Source organism: Benincasa hispida, chromosome 11 (assembly GCF_009727055.1).
Source record: "Benincasa hispida cultivar B227 chromosome 11, ASM972705v1, whole genome shotgun sequence".
NCBI classification, from domain to species: domain Eukaryota; kingdom Viridiplantae; phylum Streptophyta; class Magnoliopsida; order Cucurbitales; family Cucurbitaceae; genus Benincasa; species Benincasa hispida.
The window spans coordinates 7,650,518-7,667,612 of record NC_052359.1 but is presented as its reverse complement, the minus strand read 5'-3'; the positions used below and the strand labels follow the sequence as shown (position 1 = coordinate 7,667,612).

The 17,095-nt window shown below is 37.1% G+C and overlaps 1 protein-coding gene across 1 annotated transcript in view; it reads right to left on the bottom strand.

The window, feature by feature from the left end:
* Positions 1-16,889, bottom strand: part of LOC120091029 (serine/threonine-protein phosphatase 7) — a 30,925-nt gene extending 14,036 nt beyond the window's left edge. Inside the window, exons 1-4 of the mRNA XM_039048820.1 lie at positions 16,112-16,889; positions 15,339-15,833; positions 11,782-11,928; positions 1,910-2,017 (exon numbers count right to left, since the gene is read on the bottom strand). Of these exons, the coding sequence (XP_038904748.1) occupies positions 1,910-2,017; positions 11,782-11,928; positions 15,339-15,833; positions 16,112-16,675 (1,314 nt within the window). The 5' untranslated portion in view covers positions 16,676-16,889. The remainder of the gene's footprint in view (positions 1-1,909; positions 2,018-11,781; positions 11,929-15,338; positions 15,834-16,111) is intronic.
* Positions 16,890-17,095: the final 206 nt, after the last annotated feature.

The following is a 17,095-nucleotide window of genomic DNA, read 5'->3' as shown; positions in this document are numbered from 1 at the left end:
GTTGTCTGGACGTATCCATGTCCGACACTGACACTTCGCCAAAAGTGAGGTGATCGTGCTTCATAGCTCACAACACTACCATCAATAGGCTCTAAATACCCCTCTGAGATTTCGAACAAGGCATTAAAGGCCATGTAAGCCTTTGAAAGAGTGAGCCTATTACCACTAACGGACTCTGGGCTCCTAACTAAGAATTTGACCTGAACTTTTAAGGGCTCGTGGGCCTTCGAAGAAATGGGCCCACTAAAGGCCAACCCATCAACAACAAGCTTCTTTCCTAAAGTTTTTGTCGTTTTCCCCAGGATCTTCATGTGACCATCTAACCTTTACACAAACTGACTGGACATCATTCCCTTGGTCAAACTCAATGACACTTCCAGCTTTCTTCAAACCTCCCGAAAGACTAATCTGCTTCTCCTTGCTCCAACTCTGACCAACTAAGAATCTCGCCTAAAATGAGCAATTCTCATGATTAATGAACAATCCAATGGAATAACGCCTTTCTGATTTCCTTTTGCCTCAAAGCAAACTTCTTCGAGCCAATTATCTTCCCCTTAGATAAAAACATTCGATCAAACTTCTACATCACTCATCTAACGAATAAATTAGATGTCTAGTCCTAAGGAAAGGCATAATGTCCAACACCAAAACCCAACCACCATTGGATTCGAGCTTTCTTCCTTCCATTGCAGCTTTGAAAATCCCAACCCTAATGCTTAAAGCTTCCAGAACACCCTCTGCACTGCTTCTGATGAGATTCGCCACCTCTGCCTTCAAAGTGCAAAGACAAACCACGAAGTTTTCACATAAGGGGTTAAAAGACAAAACTCTGTTTTGGACGCTTCTACTAGCTAAATCTTAATGTCTTCCCAAGTCCTTCATGCTCTAAGTTTTTCAACCAAAACTACCAAATTACAGTTGAAAGCAAACTCACAATCCCAATAGTTAGCCTCCTCTTCCCTTTTCTAGACTCTACTCCCATCGTCTAATGCTTCCCAAACCCTTGGTTCTCTTACATTCCTCCTTATAAATCGAACACCCAAAAAACTCTCCTATTGAGAACCCTTACTCCTACCAGGGACAGGGGAGGGAAGAAGATTAGAAATTCCTTTAGCAATCGCACTCCAGCCCCTACCCTTAAGGCTTTCTAGAACAAAAATTCGAGATCTCCTACCTTTAAAAGAAGATTAGAAATTCCTTTAACAATCGCACTCCAGCCCCTACCCTTAAGTCTTTCTAGAACAAAAATTCAAGATCTCCTACCTTTAAAAGATTCTAGCAAGAAGAGAGCAAAATGGCCCCTTGTGCTAGAGAGAACATGAAAAAAAATTATCGCAAAATCTAATCTCCGTCTTTGCCAGAAACCCAAAGGATTGCTCAGCTCCTTAACAGCCACCAAACAATCTCTAACTAAAGCTGAAGTACCTAGCACTAGATAAATCTTTCCAACCTTAGCACCTCTCCGCTCTTCAATAAATATCCTCCTGCCTTTTCCACTCTTCCTGATAGAAAGCTCCTTCCAATCGACAGTGACTCTCCCCATCCCTTTAGACTTTTACATTTCAGAGAAACAAAATAGAGAAAATTTTAACCAACATGTTCTTTTAAGAATAATTCACATTTTTAGCACAAGTGCCCATTCTTGAACATGTTTTGGTCTACAGGTTATACCTTTGTGTCCTTAAGTTCTAAGGATCAAGGTGTTGACAAATTTGGAAATTTACATTATTTCAATTATTATAGAAATATTGAAAAGTTCACGTTCTGATAAGTTTTTTAAGCTATTGGACAATTGTGTTGAGCCATAATTCATAGGATACTACGCAAGCACCTGAATGGTTTTATATCGAAGTAGGAAAGATTCAACAACTTGAAAATAATCTTCTAAACAAAGATAATAGCTTCTTACCTTCGGTCGTGGAGTAATGGCTTCAAAACTATGAATGATTGGAACATCAAAATTCGGAGGTTCCAGAACAATATATGCACCTTTGTTTTTGTATCTCTCCTCAGTAGCCTGCAAGGGGAAAACAGAAAGGAAAAAATAGTTCTCTCACTTCAGGTAAATAAAAGGTAATATCAACTTTACTCATTTAACAAGACAACGAAATGCCTTTGTGTTGCATTATTTTGGCACAAATTATCTCCTACTTAAAATATTAAAATTGTCTCCTCTCAACCATCCTATCATGCCACCTAAGGTGAGAGGCACAAAAAGCATCGCCTAACTGAAGCGATGCACACTTAATAAAATAAAAGATAATATTATTATAGATAAGAAAATACTTAAGATTAGAAAAAAAAAAAAAATAAAAAAATAACTCAAATAATGTTGAGGAAAAAAATATTTGAACAAAATATTTGAAAAAAAAATATAAATAAATAAGCTTTTTAAATAGGTAAAAAGATAATGGACTGAGTAGTCTTTAATAGAGTAGAAATATTGTCATTTGGCAGTTTGGCTAGCACGCAGCTAGTAAATTCTCTGTTCCTATCAGTCACCTCTTTAATGCTAGTAGCCAACTGCTCAATCCTTCTAGGAATGTAGGACAGAAAAGAGAGCTTTTTCATCGATTTTTCTTCTTCCCTTTTGAATTTTAACCCCCCTTCTTCTTCTTCTTCTTCCTTTTCTTCTTTTTTGATAAACTTCTGATAAATGGCTAAACAAAAAAGAGAGAGAGAGAGAGAGCATGTTCAATTCTGTTTATACTCTTTGACTCTCTTTTTTCTTCAACTCTACTTCCTTTCTTCGAATTTTATTTAATTCTACCTTTACATACTTTGATACTTCTTAATCAAAGAATCAGAGAAGGAAATGTTGAATATAGAAAGTCTTCTTCTTTCCCGTCTCTTTAAAATATTATTTTGTAATTAGTATTCACTTCTTTCCTATAACATTTTTTTCTTATTTCCATTCATGTTACCGTTGATTATCTTTGCCATATTTGGCTCTCATCATTGTATATATATTAGGACAATACCCATTTGTAAAGATATAAGAAAAATTCCGAAGATTCAAATATTCAACTTGGTATCAGAGCATCTCGGTGAATTTTCATAGGTTTCACGTTTGAAACCCTAGTAAAGAAAAATAGAAGCATTGAAGCATCAACATATTGATTCGTTTAAACCGTGCATCAGAAAACCGCTATCTATGACCGGGAGCTTCACGTCCGAAGCAAATCCGTGAGGAATCATCCAAAAAGAAGTAAATCGAAGTCAAGCTTCACGTCAGAAGCAAATCGGAGCCAATCAAAATCTTCTTAAACAAATCGGCCAAGAATTGTGGATTGAAGTCGCGGCTGAGCAATGAAAAGCAAGGGTTTTTCATCGTGGGACAATCGGGTCGCGTGTATCCAACAGGTTCGGACATATCCGGTCGTAGGCTGAATCCATGCCGTTGCTTATTCGGGTCATAGGGCCAACCGGGTCGCCTCGTTGCTGAATCGGGTTCACATGTTTGAGCGCGGGCATTCCAGGTCTGGGCATATCGTTTTCCCTATTTTTTTCTTCTTCCACAGTTGTTACGTTATCCAAGCATTTGTCTGTATTGTGTTCCTATTTTTATTATTTCGGATCATTTTTCATCAAGCTTCGGGTTTGAGAACGTATTTTTCTGTTTTTCTTTTGTTACAAGGAATATTTGGGTAAGTGATAAATGTCTTCCTCTATAGAATTTAACATTCTAATATGACATCTATGAATACTATCAGTACAGAAAGGACCACTCTTCCAATTACTAATCACAAACTAAATGGAAGGAATTATCTCCCTTGGTCACAATCTGTTATGATGTTTATATATGGAAAAGGAAAGGAAGATTATCTATCAAGCGAAAATCTCATTCCAGACCAAGTTGATCCGAAATACAAGACATGGAAAGCTGAAAATAGTATGGTTATGCCATGGCTAATTAACTCCATGACGACAGAAATTAGTGAAGGATTTCTACTCTTCTCGACTGCAAGCAACATCTGGGAAGCAGCTCGTGAAACCTATTCCAACCAAGAAAATATAGCGGAATCATTTGAAATTGAAGGCAAAATTCACGAGATACTGCAAAGGTATATGCAAGTTACTCCCTATTTCACCCAACTGTCTCATCTTTGTCAACAAGTTGATGTATTTGAAAGCCACAAATGGGAATGCACTATAGATGGAGCCATATACAAAAAGATAGTTGAGAAGAAACGAGTGTTCAAATTTCTTCTCGACCTTAATAAAGAACTAGATGAAGTACGTGGTAGAATCTTAGCTATTAAACCTTTACCTAACATCAGAGAAGTTTTTGCATTAGTAAGAAGAGAAGAAAGTAGGAAGAAACTAATGTTAGGAGTGTCAGCAAGCTATGAATCTGAAGGATTGGCTTTAATTGCTCGAAATCTTGGTAATGAGGTACGTATAAATACTCATGATAATCATTACAATCAAAATCAGAGCTACATAGGAACTGATAATCGGCAATGGAAACCAAGACCATGGTGTGAGCATTGAAGAAAGCCAAGACATACTAAAGAAGTGTGTTGGGATATTCATGGCAAACCTCCAGATTGGAAGCCAAACAAGAGAATGGGCGATAGACGTGGAAAGGCCTACCAAACAAGTGCAACAACTGAAGGTAACATTACCCCTGAAAATAATGTGTTTACTAAGGAGTAGTTGGATCTTCTCCAAAAACTCTTTGGTCAACCCAAATCTACCCAAAAAGCATCAGAAACAAATGTGGCTACAGTTGCACAATCAAGTAACTTCCTTTATGCCCTTAATGCAACTAAAGAAAATTGTAGTACTTGGATTATTGATTCTAGAAGTTTTATGTCCACTATCATATTTGTTCAAGATCATCGGCCCATGACAGGTGATATCTCACTTTTAACTAATTATATCCACTGTAGCAGTCAAACCATTGTAAAAATTGCTGATGGTACCTATTCCAAAGTGATGGGAACTAGCAATGTTTTTATCTCTAAAGACTTTATGATAGAAAATGTATTACATGTTCCTAAACTTAGATGCAATCTTCTTTCCATAAGCAAACTAACACTTACAAAAAGGTGCATTGCGACTTTCCACTCACATAATTGCATATTTCAGGATTTGAATTCGGGAAAACAATTGGTAATGCTAAGGAATCCTCGGGTCTCTACATACTAAATGCTTCCAATTCTTATGTCAAGGAGTTAGGTCTTAGCAAATATACTTTTGTTGTTTCTAAAGACAATTATAATAGTACAATAATATTATGGCATATCGCTTAGGACATCCCAATTTTCTCTATTTGAAACGAATTTTTTCAGATATTTTTAATAAAAGTTCTCAGGTTTTTCAATGTGAATTTTTTGAAATGACAAAGTTGGCTCAAACTTCATATCCGATAAGCGCTTATAAACCCTCTCATCCTTTTTCTATAATGCATAGTGATGTTTGGGGATCTAGTAGTGTTCAGAATATAACAAGAGCTAAATGGTTTGTTTCTTTTATTGATGATCATACCAAAACTTACTTGGGTCTTTTTAATGAAAGAAAAATCTGAGGTTACTGTCATATTTAAAAATATGTATGCCATGATTCTCAATCTCTTTAACACAAAAATTCAAATCCTTCACACTGATAATGCTAAGGATTATTTTAACACTTCCTTAGGGAACTTTCTAAAAGAAAAAGGTAGCCCACCTAAGTACATGCCCTAACACTCCCTAGCAATATGGAATTGCAAAGAGGAAAAATAGACATCTCTTAAAAATTTCTAAAGCTTTAATATTTTTCGCTAACACCCCCCATCGTTTTTGGGGAGAAGCTATTCTGACCGCCACATACCTTACTAATCAAATGCCCTCTCGAACATTAGGCTTCAAAACTCCCATACAAAAACTTAAGGAAGTATTTCCACATAATAGATTATTCTCTCAAGTTCCCTTAAAATTATTTGGTTGTACCATTTTTGTTCAAGATCATCAGCCCAATAGGAGTAAACTAGATCTTAAGGCAATCAAATGTATATTTCTAGGTTATGCTCCAAGCCAAAAAGGATACAAATGCTATTCACCAACCACAAGAAAATTTTATACCTCCATGAATGTAACCTTCTTTGAAACACAACCTTATTTTCAAAAGCAAGACCTTGAACCTTCCATTCTTGTTGAAAACAAAGGAACCCCAATAACAACCTTCATGGAAGAAAGTGCTCCCTTCCTACATGAAAATGATATTTCCAACCAAAGCACACTCGAATGTAGGAAAGATCTCATAGTCTATAATGAAACTGATATTTCCAACCAAAACACACTCGAATGTAGGAAAGATCCCGTGGTATATACTCATAGGAAAACAAGCGCCCTTGGACATAAACCAATACTTAGTCAAAATCCGATAGAAATACATGAAAATCATGTCCCCAACTCCACAATAGAAACTCTTACGAAAGACCTCAATCTTCCCATTGCAAAACGAAAAGGCGTAAGAACTCGTACGATGCATCCTATTCAAAACTATCTTTCTTATAAACATCTCTCTCCCAAGTTCAAAGCATTCACAACTATCCTATCCAACATATGCACTCCTAACAACGTCTATGAAGCTCTTAAAGACCCCAATTGGAAGCAAGTTGTATTAAACGAAATAAATGCCTTGGAAAAGAACAACACATGGGAAATAACAAACCTACCTCTAGAGAAAAACACAGTAGGATGTAAATGGATCTTCACCATCAAATACAAAGCTAATAGAGAAATCGATAGGCTCAAAGCTAGACTGGTTGCCAAAGGATTCACCCAGTCCTACGGCATTGGCTACCAAGAAACATTTGCCCCAGTAGCAAAATTAAATACTATCCGTATCCTTTCTCTAGCAGTGAATAATGATTAGATCCTTCACCAATTAAATTTAGAGAATGCCTTCCTTGATGGAGACTTAGAAGAAGTTTATATGGATATATCCACTGGTATAGAATCAATTAAAACCATGAATAAATGCCTTGGAAAAGAACAACGTCTATGAAGCTCTTAAAGACCCCAATTGGAAGCAAGTTGTATTAAACGAAATAAATGCCTTGGAAAAGAACAACACATGGGAAATAACAAACCTACCTCTAGAGAAAAACACAGTAGGATGTAAATGGATCTTCACCATCAAATACAAAGCTAATAGAGAAATCGATAGGCTCAAAGCTAGACCTGTCTCTTATACACATCTAGATGTGTATAAGAGACAGATCTACTGGTATAGAATCAATTAAAACCATGAATAAGGTATACAAACTCAAGAAATCCCTTTATGGCTTAAACAATCCCCTAGAGCCTGATTTGAAAAGTTTTCCAAAGTAGTAAAGAACAATGGGTACTTGCAATGTCAATCTGACCATACCCTCTTCATCAAACATCCTTGCAAAGGTAAAATAGCAATTATCATCGTTTATGTAGATGACATTATCCTTTCAGGAGACCATGAAGAAGAAATAAGAAAAGTAAAACTACTCTTAGCCAAGGAATTTAAAGTAAAAGACTTAGACAACTTTAAATACATTCTAGGAATGGAAGTGGCCCGCTCAAAGAAAGGTTTGAGTATTTCTCAACGAAAATATGTCCTTGATCTCTTAAAGGAAACTGGTATGCTTGCATGTAAGCCCGCTAATACTCCTAGACACGAATCATCACATAAGCAAAGAAAACAAAATGGTTAACAAAGATCAGTATCAAAGACTAGTTAGAAAACTAATTTACCTAACTCACACCAAAACTGATATCTGTTTTGCAGTAAGCATTGTAAGTCAGTTTATGAATAATCCAACTGAAAAAAACATGCAAGCCATTTATAGAATACTCAGGTACTTGAAAAGAACTCCAGGAGAAGGACTGTACTTCAAGAAATCCAAAAAAAGAAACATTGAAGTATTTACAGATGTTGATTGAGCAAGCTCAAAAATAGACAGAAGATCAACAACTGGATACTGTACCTTTGTTTGGGGAAACCTAGTTACTTGGCGGAGCAAGAAACAAGAAGTCGTATCTAGGAGTAGTATTGAAGCTGAACTAAGGGCACTAGCTCAAGGAATATGTGAAGGAATCTGGCTCAAAAGCATCCTATCAGAACTTAAAATCACATCAGAAGAACCAATGGAGGTATATTGTGACAATCAGGCTACTATAAGTATTGCCAAAGGCTCGGTCCATCATGTTCGCATAAAACATGTGGATATTGATCGACACTTTATTAAAGAGAAAATAGAAAACAAAAGTATCTCCATTAACTACATACCCACCAAGATGCAGATTGCTGACATTCTTACAAAAGCTATATTCAAGTTGAAATCTTGAAAGTCAAGCTGGAATTAATCAACATATACACTCTAGCTTGAGGGGGGGTGTTGAATATAGAAAGTCTTCTCCTTTCTGCCGTCTCTTTGGGATATTATTTTGTAATTAGTATTTATTCCTTTCCTATAATATTTTTTTCCTTATTTCCATTCATGTTACCATTGATTATCTTTGCCATATTTGGCTCTCATCATTGTATATGTTAGGACAATACCCATTTATAAAGATGTAAGAAAAAAATCAGAGTATTCAAATATTCAACTGAAAAAAAGGGTTGAGCAATTGAAGAAGGCTAGTGCCAAGGTCACCTTGGAACATATGTTCAAGGTGAGACGGGAAGGCAAAAAAGGCGAGTGCCTTGCTAAAGGTGCTTGCGTTGGGTACTTGCAAGGGGTTAACGTCTCGCCTCTCGCCTTAGCTAAGGGCCCAGTTGGAACATATGTTCAATTGAAGAAGGCGAGTGCCAAGGTCACCTTGGAACATATGTTCAAGGTAAGACTAGAAGGCGTAAAAGGCGAGCGCCTTACTAAAGGTGCTTGCCATGGGCACTTGCAAGAGGTTAACGTCTCACCTCTTGCCTTAGCTAAGGGCCCAATTGCGCCTCAACAACACTGTTTTCAATATATTTGGATTCTATCAATATGGTAATGAAGTTGTTCGATTATGGCCATGGAGTTAGATACAAACATTCAAGTAGGGATGGAGCCTTTAATTTTGATTCTCAGTTTGTTCCTAGATCCAAGAAAGAAGAGTTTTCTTGATTCCCTTCTAGATGAAACAAAGCATAGTTTCAAAGAAATTAAAGAACATATGGCAGAGGAGCTTATATCAGTGTCTTCTAGGTGGCAAACAGAGAAGGAAAGAATGGAGGTTGATTCTAAGCAAAAAGTGACAGAATCAATTGATAGTTCCCAAATTATTAATAAAAGAACTTGATAGTTCCCAAATTTATTTATAAGGAAGCTCAAGATCTCCCTCCTTTCCTCAATGCTCAAAGAGCAAATTTCTTTATAAGGAAGCTCAAGATCTCCCTCCTTTCCTCAATGCTCAAAAAGCTACAGAAAATATATGTCAAAAGATGAAAAATGAACTCTACCTCCCAACCTCCCTTAAGGAAAAAAACTCAGCTAACGGAATCCCTAGGGCCCACACAATCATACAATTTCCACTCACACGTAACAACTTCCTCATTCCTTACTAATTACATCATTCTGCCCACTTTTCCCTGCTTTCTTATCTTTCTTAAAAGTGATATTATAGCACACTCGATCCAAGCATCTCTTTTGGAAAACTAGGATATGAGATTAGTTAGCATGAAAGTGGAGGAAAAGATCAAGAAAGACATTAACAAAATTCAACAGGTGGTTGTTTAATAAACAAGAACAAATAAGCCAATTAGCACTCGCAACGAACGCACAAAAATGAAAGAGTTGCCGGGAAAAATCAAAACCTTCGAAGTTGTGGAAATTATAGAGATGTTGGGGGGAATTGAAATTTACAAGAAAATCAAGAAACCAGCCCAGTGATAATTTATCTACTCTTGAGCCCCTATGTTCCTCTATGGAGAATTGATGTAAGGAGAAATCTAAAATTGTTCTTGGTAGAATATTTTGAAGGTTGCAGGGTCTTTCAAACACCACCAGTGAGCTTGATTTTTTTTTTTTTTTTTTGGGGGGGGGAAACATTTTTGGTCCCTGAATTTTCAAGAATAGGTGCATTTGGTCTTTAATGTTTCAAATTGGCCAATTTGGTCCCTAAGTTTTCAAGAATAGGTTTAAAAGGTCTCTCTACTCAATAAAACTATCAAATCTAAATTAAATTGACTAAATGCTGAAAGATAATATGGAAAAAAATATATTTTTAATATTTTATTTCTCTCTTCTCCTCGATCTCTCCTTTCCCTCCTCTCATCTTCTCTATCTAATTTAAACAAAATTCGTCCATCTCGGTCCAAAACCTCTATTTTCTTCATCTAGTTCTCAAACACATGGCCCCCTTTACTTGTTGCTTAGTAACAACCCCTTCTTCTTTCCACAAACCAAGTAGGAGCTCAAAGCCACAAACTATCAAGCTTTGACCTCACTGAGTATAGTATGGCAATTTGAATCCCACATTCACCGATTTTTAACATTTGGCTCCAAAAAACAATTCCAGATTCACCATCTTATTCATAATTGAAACAGACCCTGAACAAATTTTGTACACAGCAAAAAACAAATCAATGCACTTGCATTCCAACTAGATGTAAATTGCATAATACTCCAAATTGACTCTATACAAGAAGGAAATATGAACTAATAGCAGCATGACTAAACTAAATGGAAAAACAAGTTCACAATCAAAATTCAAAGAAATGGAGCTACACCCATCAAAAAATATTTAAAATATTTTTTAATTAGCATCAAAGTAAGAGAGAAATTGATGGGATTGCTTGATATTTTGGTTGTGAATCGGAGAGAGAAGATGAGAGGAGAGAGAAAGAGAGGAGAAGGGAGAGGGAAAACATTAAAAATATATTTTTTTCTATGTCATATTGTCATGTTAACATTTGGTCAATTTAATGATTAAATTTAATAGTTTTATTAAGTAGAGGGACTTTTAAACCTATTCTTGAAAACTCAAGACCAAAAAGGTATTTTTCCCTTGTTTTTCTTTCTTACGATATTTAGTTTATATTGCAAAAATTAGGAAATAAAATTAACATATTGTTGACCCGTCACAAACAAAGAAAAAATTATGAATAAACTATTGAATGCTATTAAATTTCTATTTTATAAGTTTCAAAAAAAAAAAAAACTAATGATAACTGTCTTTCTACTACTTATCCAAACTTGTGCTCACCAAACATACATGATACCATTATGTTTAAAAGGTTATAGAAGTTCAAATATAAGAGCTTCCAAATCGAGAAGAAGATCCAAACACCTTCAAAATAATTGCTTGACTTGGCTAAAAATACATATAGCACAAATAGTTTTCTAATGGAAACAAAAATGGTGCACGGATTGCAATTTTTTTTACTAGGCTACATGTAATATTCTACAAATATTTTTTTTTTTTTTGAGAAACAGAAACAATACTTTTCATTAATGAAATGAAAAGAGACTATTGCTCGAATTACAAAGAGACTAAGTAAATACAATACTAATATTCTACAATTCAAGTTCTTCCCTTTTATCTATTGAAACTCAGCTTGAAGGGATAAGTTTTCTATCCATTAACTTGGCTGATAAAAAATCAGATAGAATATTTGTAGAATATTCTACAAACATTATTGCCCAGATTTTTAGAGCAAAACACCACACAAGGCTGACATTGATTTTCTATCTGCCAAGTTGATGGATAGAAAACCTATCCCTTCAAGCTGAGTTTCAATAGAAAAAAGGGAAGAAATTGAAAAGAAATACAAAGATTAAAAACAAATCAATTCCACCTGCTAGATAAAGAGATAAAGAGATTCAGTCCATACCTGAAATTGTGGATAGTCTGGAGCACTAAACAAAGTAATCAGTTTCCCTGAATCTACAACGTGATCTATCGTGTAACCCTGATCCATTCCTGCAAGACCGGATCTCTTTTCTCTAGCATCAGGACCTTCATGGGATCTAATAATTAGCTGGACGCAACCAAAAAGAAAAGGTTACAATCACTGATTGGTCTAGAAAGTTTGCTTTATGGCATAAAATACATCTAGAGTTGAGTAATGTTGGCAGTGTCCAACAGTATATGCCAAGTTAGTTGACAGATGGAGAATTAGGAAGTTGGACAGGTTTATATTTGTTAGTTAGTGAGTTCAGGTCTACGACATTAAAGGTACATCCCAGCATCGGAAAAGAATTCAGGAAAAAAGGAATGATATTAAAGGAGAGGAAGAAGAGGAAGCAAATCAGGAATTCAAGAACAGAAAAAGCCTCTCAAACACATTACCTGTTTCGTTCCTTGTTTTCTTCTCTATTTCTGTTGACTTTAGAATTAAAGCACCAAAATCACCATGTTGAAGGGAAGCAACATGAAAGGGAAATCTACGAGGGATAGAGTAAAGCCAGCTGTGGCAGAGATGAAAGAAGACAAAATACGGAAAATTTTGGAAATAGAGAGGAGGATTGGGATACTCTTAGAATGACGGAGAAGGAAAACCAGCAAGCAACCAAACATCCTAGAACCATATCATGAGACTTGATCTATACATTAAGTTTCTACATCTATAAGAACAGGAGAAGAAAGCAGAACATATTTCTGAAAATATATTTATTAGGAAAATAAAATAATTGACTTTAGAGGGAGGAAAAAAAAAAGAGAGACACGGGCATACCAAAAAAACCTACAAAAAGGAGCCAAACTATTAGAAGGGGCTCCAAGGAAGAGAAAGAAGACCAAGCAAATAGTCACAAAAGAGCCTAGAAATAGAGGCCCAAAGAAAAACATAGAATTTAACAAGGAACCAAATATCATCAAAAGAACTATCAGGCCCTCTGAAGATTCTATTATTTCATCCCAAGTTCCAATTTCCACAAAAACCGCCCTTCATCGCAAAAAGGCAGAAGAAGGAAAATCTCCTTAAACAACTCCTTGCACTACGATGATTGTTACCATTGGATGAAAGTTGTTGAGTGAGAGATTTTACCATGGATCCTTTGGTATCAACTGTCCACCACCAATGGTCTTTGGGGTGGGAGAAGGATGGTGGATAGGTTGGCCCATTCATCAATCTCATCTTCAGTAAGGCAGCATTTTCCCATCTTGCTTAAGTTATCACAAATTAAATATTGGAGGGATCGCAATGCCAGAGGGAATACTATTAGGTGAATATATCTTACCAATAATGCGTTGGGTGAATTCCAACAACTTTTTGAAGCTTTTCATTGGGGTAAATCTCAATGGAAGAGAATGTAAAAGGTAGTAGGTATTGCATCTAACAAGCTCAAGCACATTCGCATAAGATCCTTCTTCTTTAGATTAACAAACACGATTGATTTTGAACCCCAAAAGGAAAAATAGCAAATGTAATATGGAAAGGCAACTAGAAAAGGAATTTTTTACTTGAATTGTTCACCATGGAAGTGTAACATGGCATTAAGGTTACAATAAAGAAGATGAAGCTTCAATCTTGGTCCATCTCGGAGTGTCTTTTGCATGAGGGAGGAGGAACAGAGGAAGGTATTGGGAATGTGTTTCCTCCCAGTGCAACTAGGACAGGTTGTTGGCAATCATTAAGGCATCATCCTTGCCTCTCCTGGGTCATTGATAGAAAAGTAAGAGACAATATCCTTTAACTGATGTTGAGTTGACACCTTCCAATTGGGGTATAGTAAAGAGACAACAAAAACAGGGACAACAAAAACAATTACCAAGTGGAAGAATTCTTTACTTTCTATATGTGGGAGGCTAACCTTGGTTGGTTTGGTTCTAAAACGAGCTCCCCCTATATTATTTTTCCATCCTCAAAGCACCGGCTGGAGTTATTAGAAGAATGGAGAAAATTGCCAGAGACTTCCTTTGGAATGGAGGAGATTATAAGGCTGGCAGTCATCTTGTTAAGTGTGAAATTACATCCTTCCTGTGTATCTTGGTGGCTTGGGGTTGGGTTCTTTTTAAAAACAGAAATGTTTCCATCCCAGTTGCGGCATTTTGCAACTGAAGAAAATGCCCTCCGAATTTTGATGGTGTGCAGTCTGTATGGGAAGAAGCCCCTTGGGTGGACCTCCTCTCAGCCCAAAGGTTGCCCAAAAACAGACCTTGGTTTGACATTGCTTGTTTGGCCCCCTTGTTTGTTAAGTTTGTTAATTTTAAAGATGGGAGGACAGAGAATTAGATTTTCGAAAGATTAGCTTAGTGATGTCCCACTCCGAGAAGCTTATCCTGAGATTTAAAACATCTCCCTCAAAAAAGATGCTACATGGCTGCTTGTTGGATGACGTTTCTGGAAACTGGAATTTGGGTATCAAAAGGGGAGCTTTTGATAGGGAAATCCTTGCACGGGGTGGTCATTTAGAGTGGCTGGAGTCTTTTGCTTGGGCAGGATGGCATTAGGTGTTATCTGGAGCCCATTGGAGCCTTTTCCACTAAATTCCTCTCCATCAGCCTAGCTGCAAAAAGACCTAGCCTTAAATGCAAACTGTCAAGGTTAATTTTGAAGTTTAAAATCCCTGAGGAAGTGAAGATTTTCTCATGGTTGGTGGCACAGAAGTATTAATTTCCATGATAAGATGCAAAGAAAAAGTCTTGGGACCACCCTTAGTCCCTCGGCCTGCCCCCCGTGTATTGGCGACAATGAATCCTTTAGACCATCTCCATTTCTGCACTCTTTAGTGGCAGGGGCTCCAATTACACATGCAAGTAGTTTGACTATCATCGAGGACAAATAAAGGAATGGGCATACAATAAAGGAAAAACCCACAAAAAATAGCTAAATTACAAGAAGGGCTCCAGTCAAGAGAAATAAGACCAAGGAATGGTTATTAAAGAATCTAGAAATAAGGACCCAATGAAAAACAAAGAATCTAACAAGTGATCAAACATCAAAATAAGAACTCGTGCCTCTAGATTTTGATGTTTCTCTCTCTCCAAAGCCCCACAAAATAGCACACACCCCATATTAATACAGATGGTTTAGTAGTTGATGTCACTTATAATCTACTTGTATAATACAAAATTCATGCTTCTGTTCAAATAAAGATAGGTTTATAAACCTGAGCCCATTCATTACTCCAGAACATTATGCAGTTGAGTGATTTTAAACTTTTATTTAACATTTCAAACAAGTTTTGGACTGATTGACCACCACCACCAGTAAAACTTGTATACTTTATTAGCTAAAATTGGCATTAAAAATGTATAATAAGAAATACTTTGATAGATGATAGGAAATAAAAAAGGGGGAAGAAATTCAAGCCCCAAACCAAGGGAGGGTTGTGTTAAATATATCTTTTAATAAATAAACGTAGATATTGTAATCCAAACACACGCACATTTTAAGTTTTTAACATCTCAAATAAACAGACAAAGCGATGTATTTGTTAAAATTACCTTCAGATTGAACTTTTTCAAGAATTCTTCAGTGCAATCAGGACCCCACAAGAGACCTATGCCTCTCTCTCTATTTGGGGAGAGACCAGGATTCATCGAGGGATCAGACCACAACACATCGCCCGGAATTAAATTCAAGCCTTCCCATGGGGGATCAAGAACCGATCTTCTGGCTTTGGATAGTTCCTCCAAAGAACCAAGAGATAACCCGTTGGCTTCAGGATTAAAGATTATCCTACGATTTTTTTTCCCTTTCGACCTTTTAGACGGAGGAACTGATATGCTGCGGAAAAGTCCTCCATGAGCCGTATATACACATCCAGCAATAATGGAGGCTAAAGGCAGCCCTTCGAAACACCCCAAACACTTCCGATAGACATGCTTACCTTTGTCTCCGTACTTGGTTAGCACCTCCTTCTCAAAACCATAAACGGACGTGCAGTACTTGGACTCGTGGTTTCCACGAAGAAGAAATACTCGATGTGGCATAAACACCTTTAGACATTATCCAGCAGAATTTAATCAAATGAAAACACCCTGTTCAAGTCAAAGAAACACTACAAAGTAGCAAGGATATACGTGATGATAGAGATTGAACAGAGACTAGATAGAGAGAATTAAGCAGCAGGCCACATGCTACTGTACGAATAACATAAAATCCCGGACAATGCACGGAGAATGATTACATGAAAGATTAATAAAAGTAAAATTGATGTTAATTTCGGTTTGAAGCGAAGGTGCAAGAGAGAGAATTAAATTCAGACCAAAAATACCTTCCAAGCCAATAAGAGCAAAAAAGTTTCAAGACCCCAAGCCCCTCTGTCGACGTAATCCCCGTTGAAGACAAAGAAACGGTTCTCAGAAGGAAAACCAGCATCCTGCAGAAGAAAGAGGAGATCATGAAATTGGCCGTGGATGTCTCCAACAACGACTACAGTGGAGTCGCTGCTGGCGGCTGAGTCTTCGAGGATTCTGAGGCAATTGGGTTCTTTGTGGAGGATTTTAGAAGCGGTGAGGATTAGAGTGTCGAAAACGGAGACGGGAAGGACGAAAGGAAACTCGGATGGAGGTAAATTTTTGGAAGACCAGTCGAAGGCGGCCACGAGATGGTGTATCCATTGGAGGGAAAGGGTAGCATCGAGAGGCCAAGAGAGAGGTAAGTGAACGGGAGGTGGAGCGGAGGAAGGTGAAGATGATGTGCAGGGATTTTCTTCGGATTCAGAGAGGGTGGAGGAGGTGGAGGGGGGATGATCCAAGGGAGCCGGAGCGGGAATCGGATTGGACGAAGTTTGAGTATCGAAAGCTGAAGAATCCAAATCCGAATACTTCGACGACATTGTTATCGTCTTCGGTGGATGAAGAGAGATCTAGCAAGGAACCAAAGCCCTAGCAATGGCAGGGGCTCCATTTCTATACTCTTTTAATTATTTTACTCTCAACGACTGCGATCCGCCAGCTGCTTTTTCCACTTCACTGTCCGATTCCATCAGCCATCAGCATTGCAATAATGGGGTGACCAAAAGTTTCCGTTAAACCGAACTCATCCATCGAAACCACCCGAACCAACTTCATATGTCGGTTTTATGGCCATTTTGCGGTCGATATCGGTTGGTCAATGAGCCCAGAAAGGGCTCCGCTCAACCGACCGGATCTTTGAAAACAAAAATTTACATCTTTAGTCCTAACCTTTTATAAATAGATCCACAGTGTTAATTTGACCAATTTTGTCCTCACTTTTTTAAAAATATAAGATCATT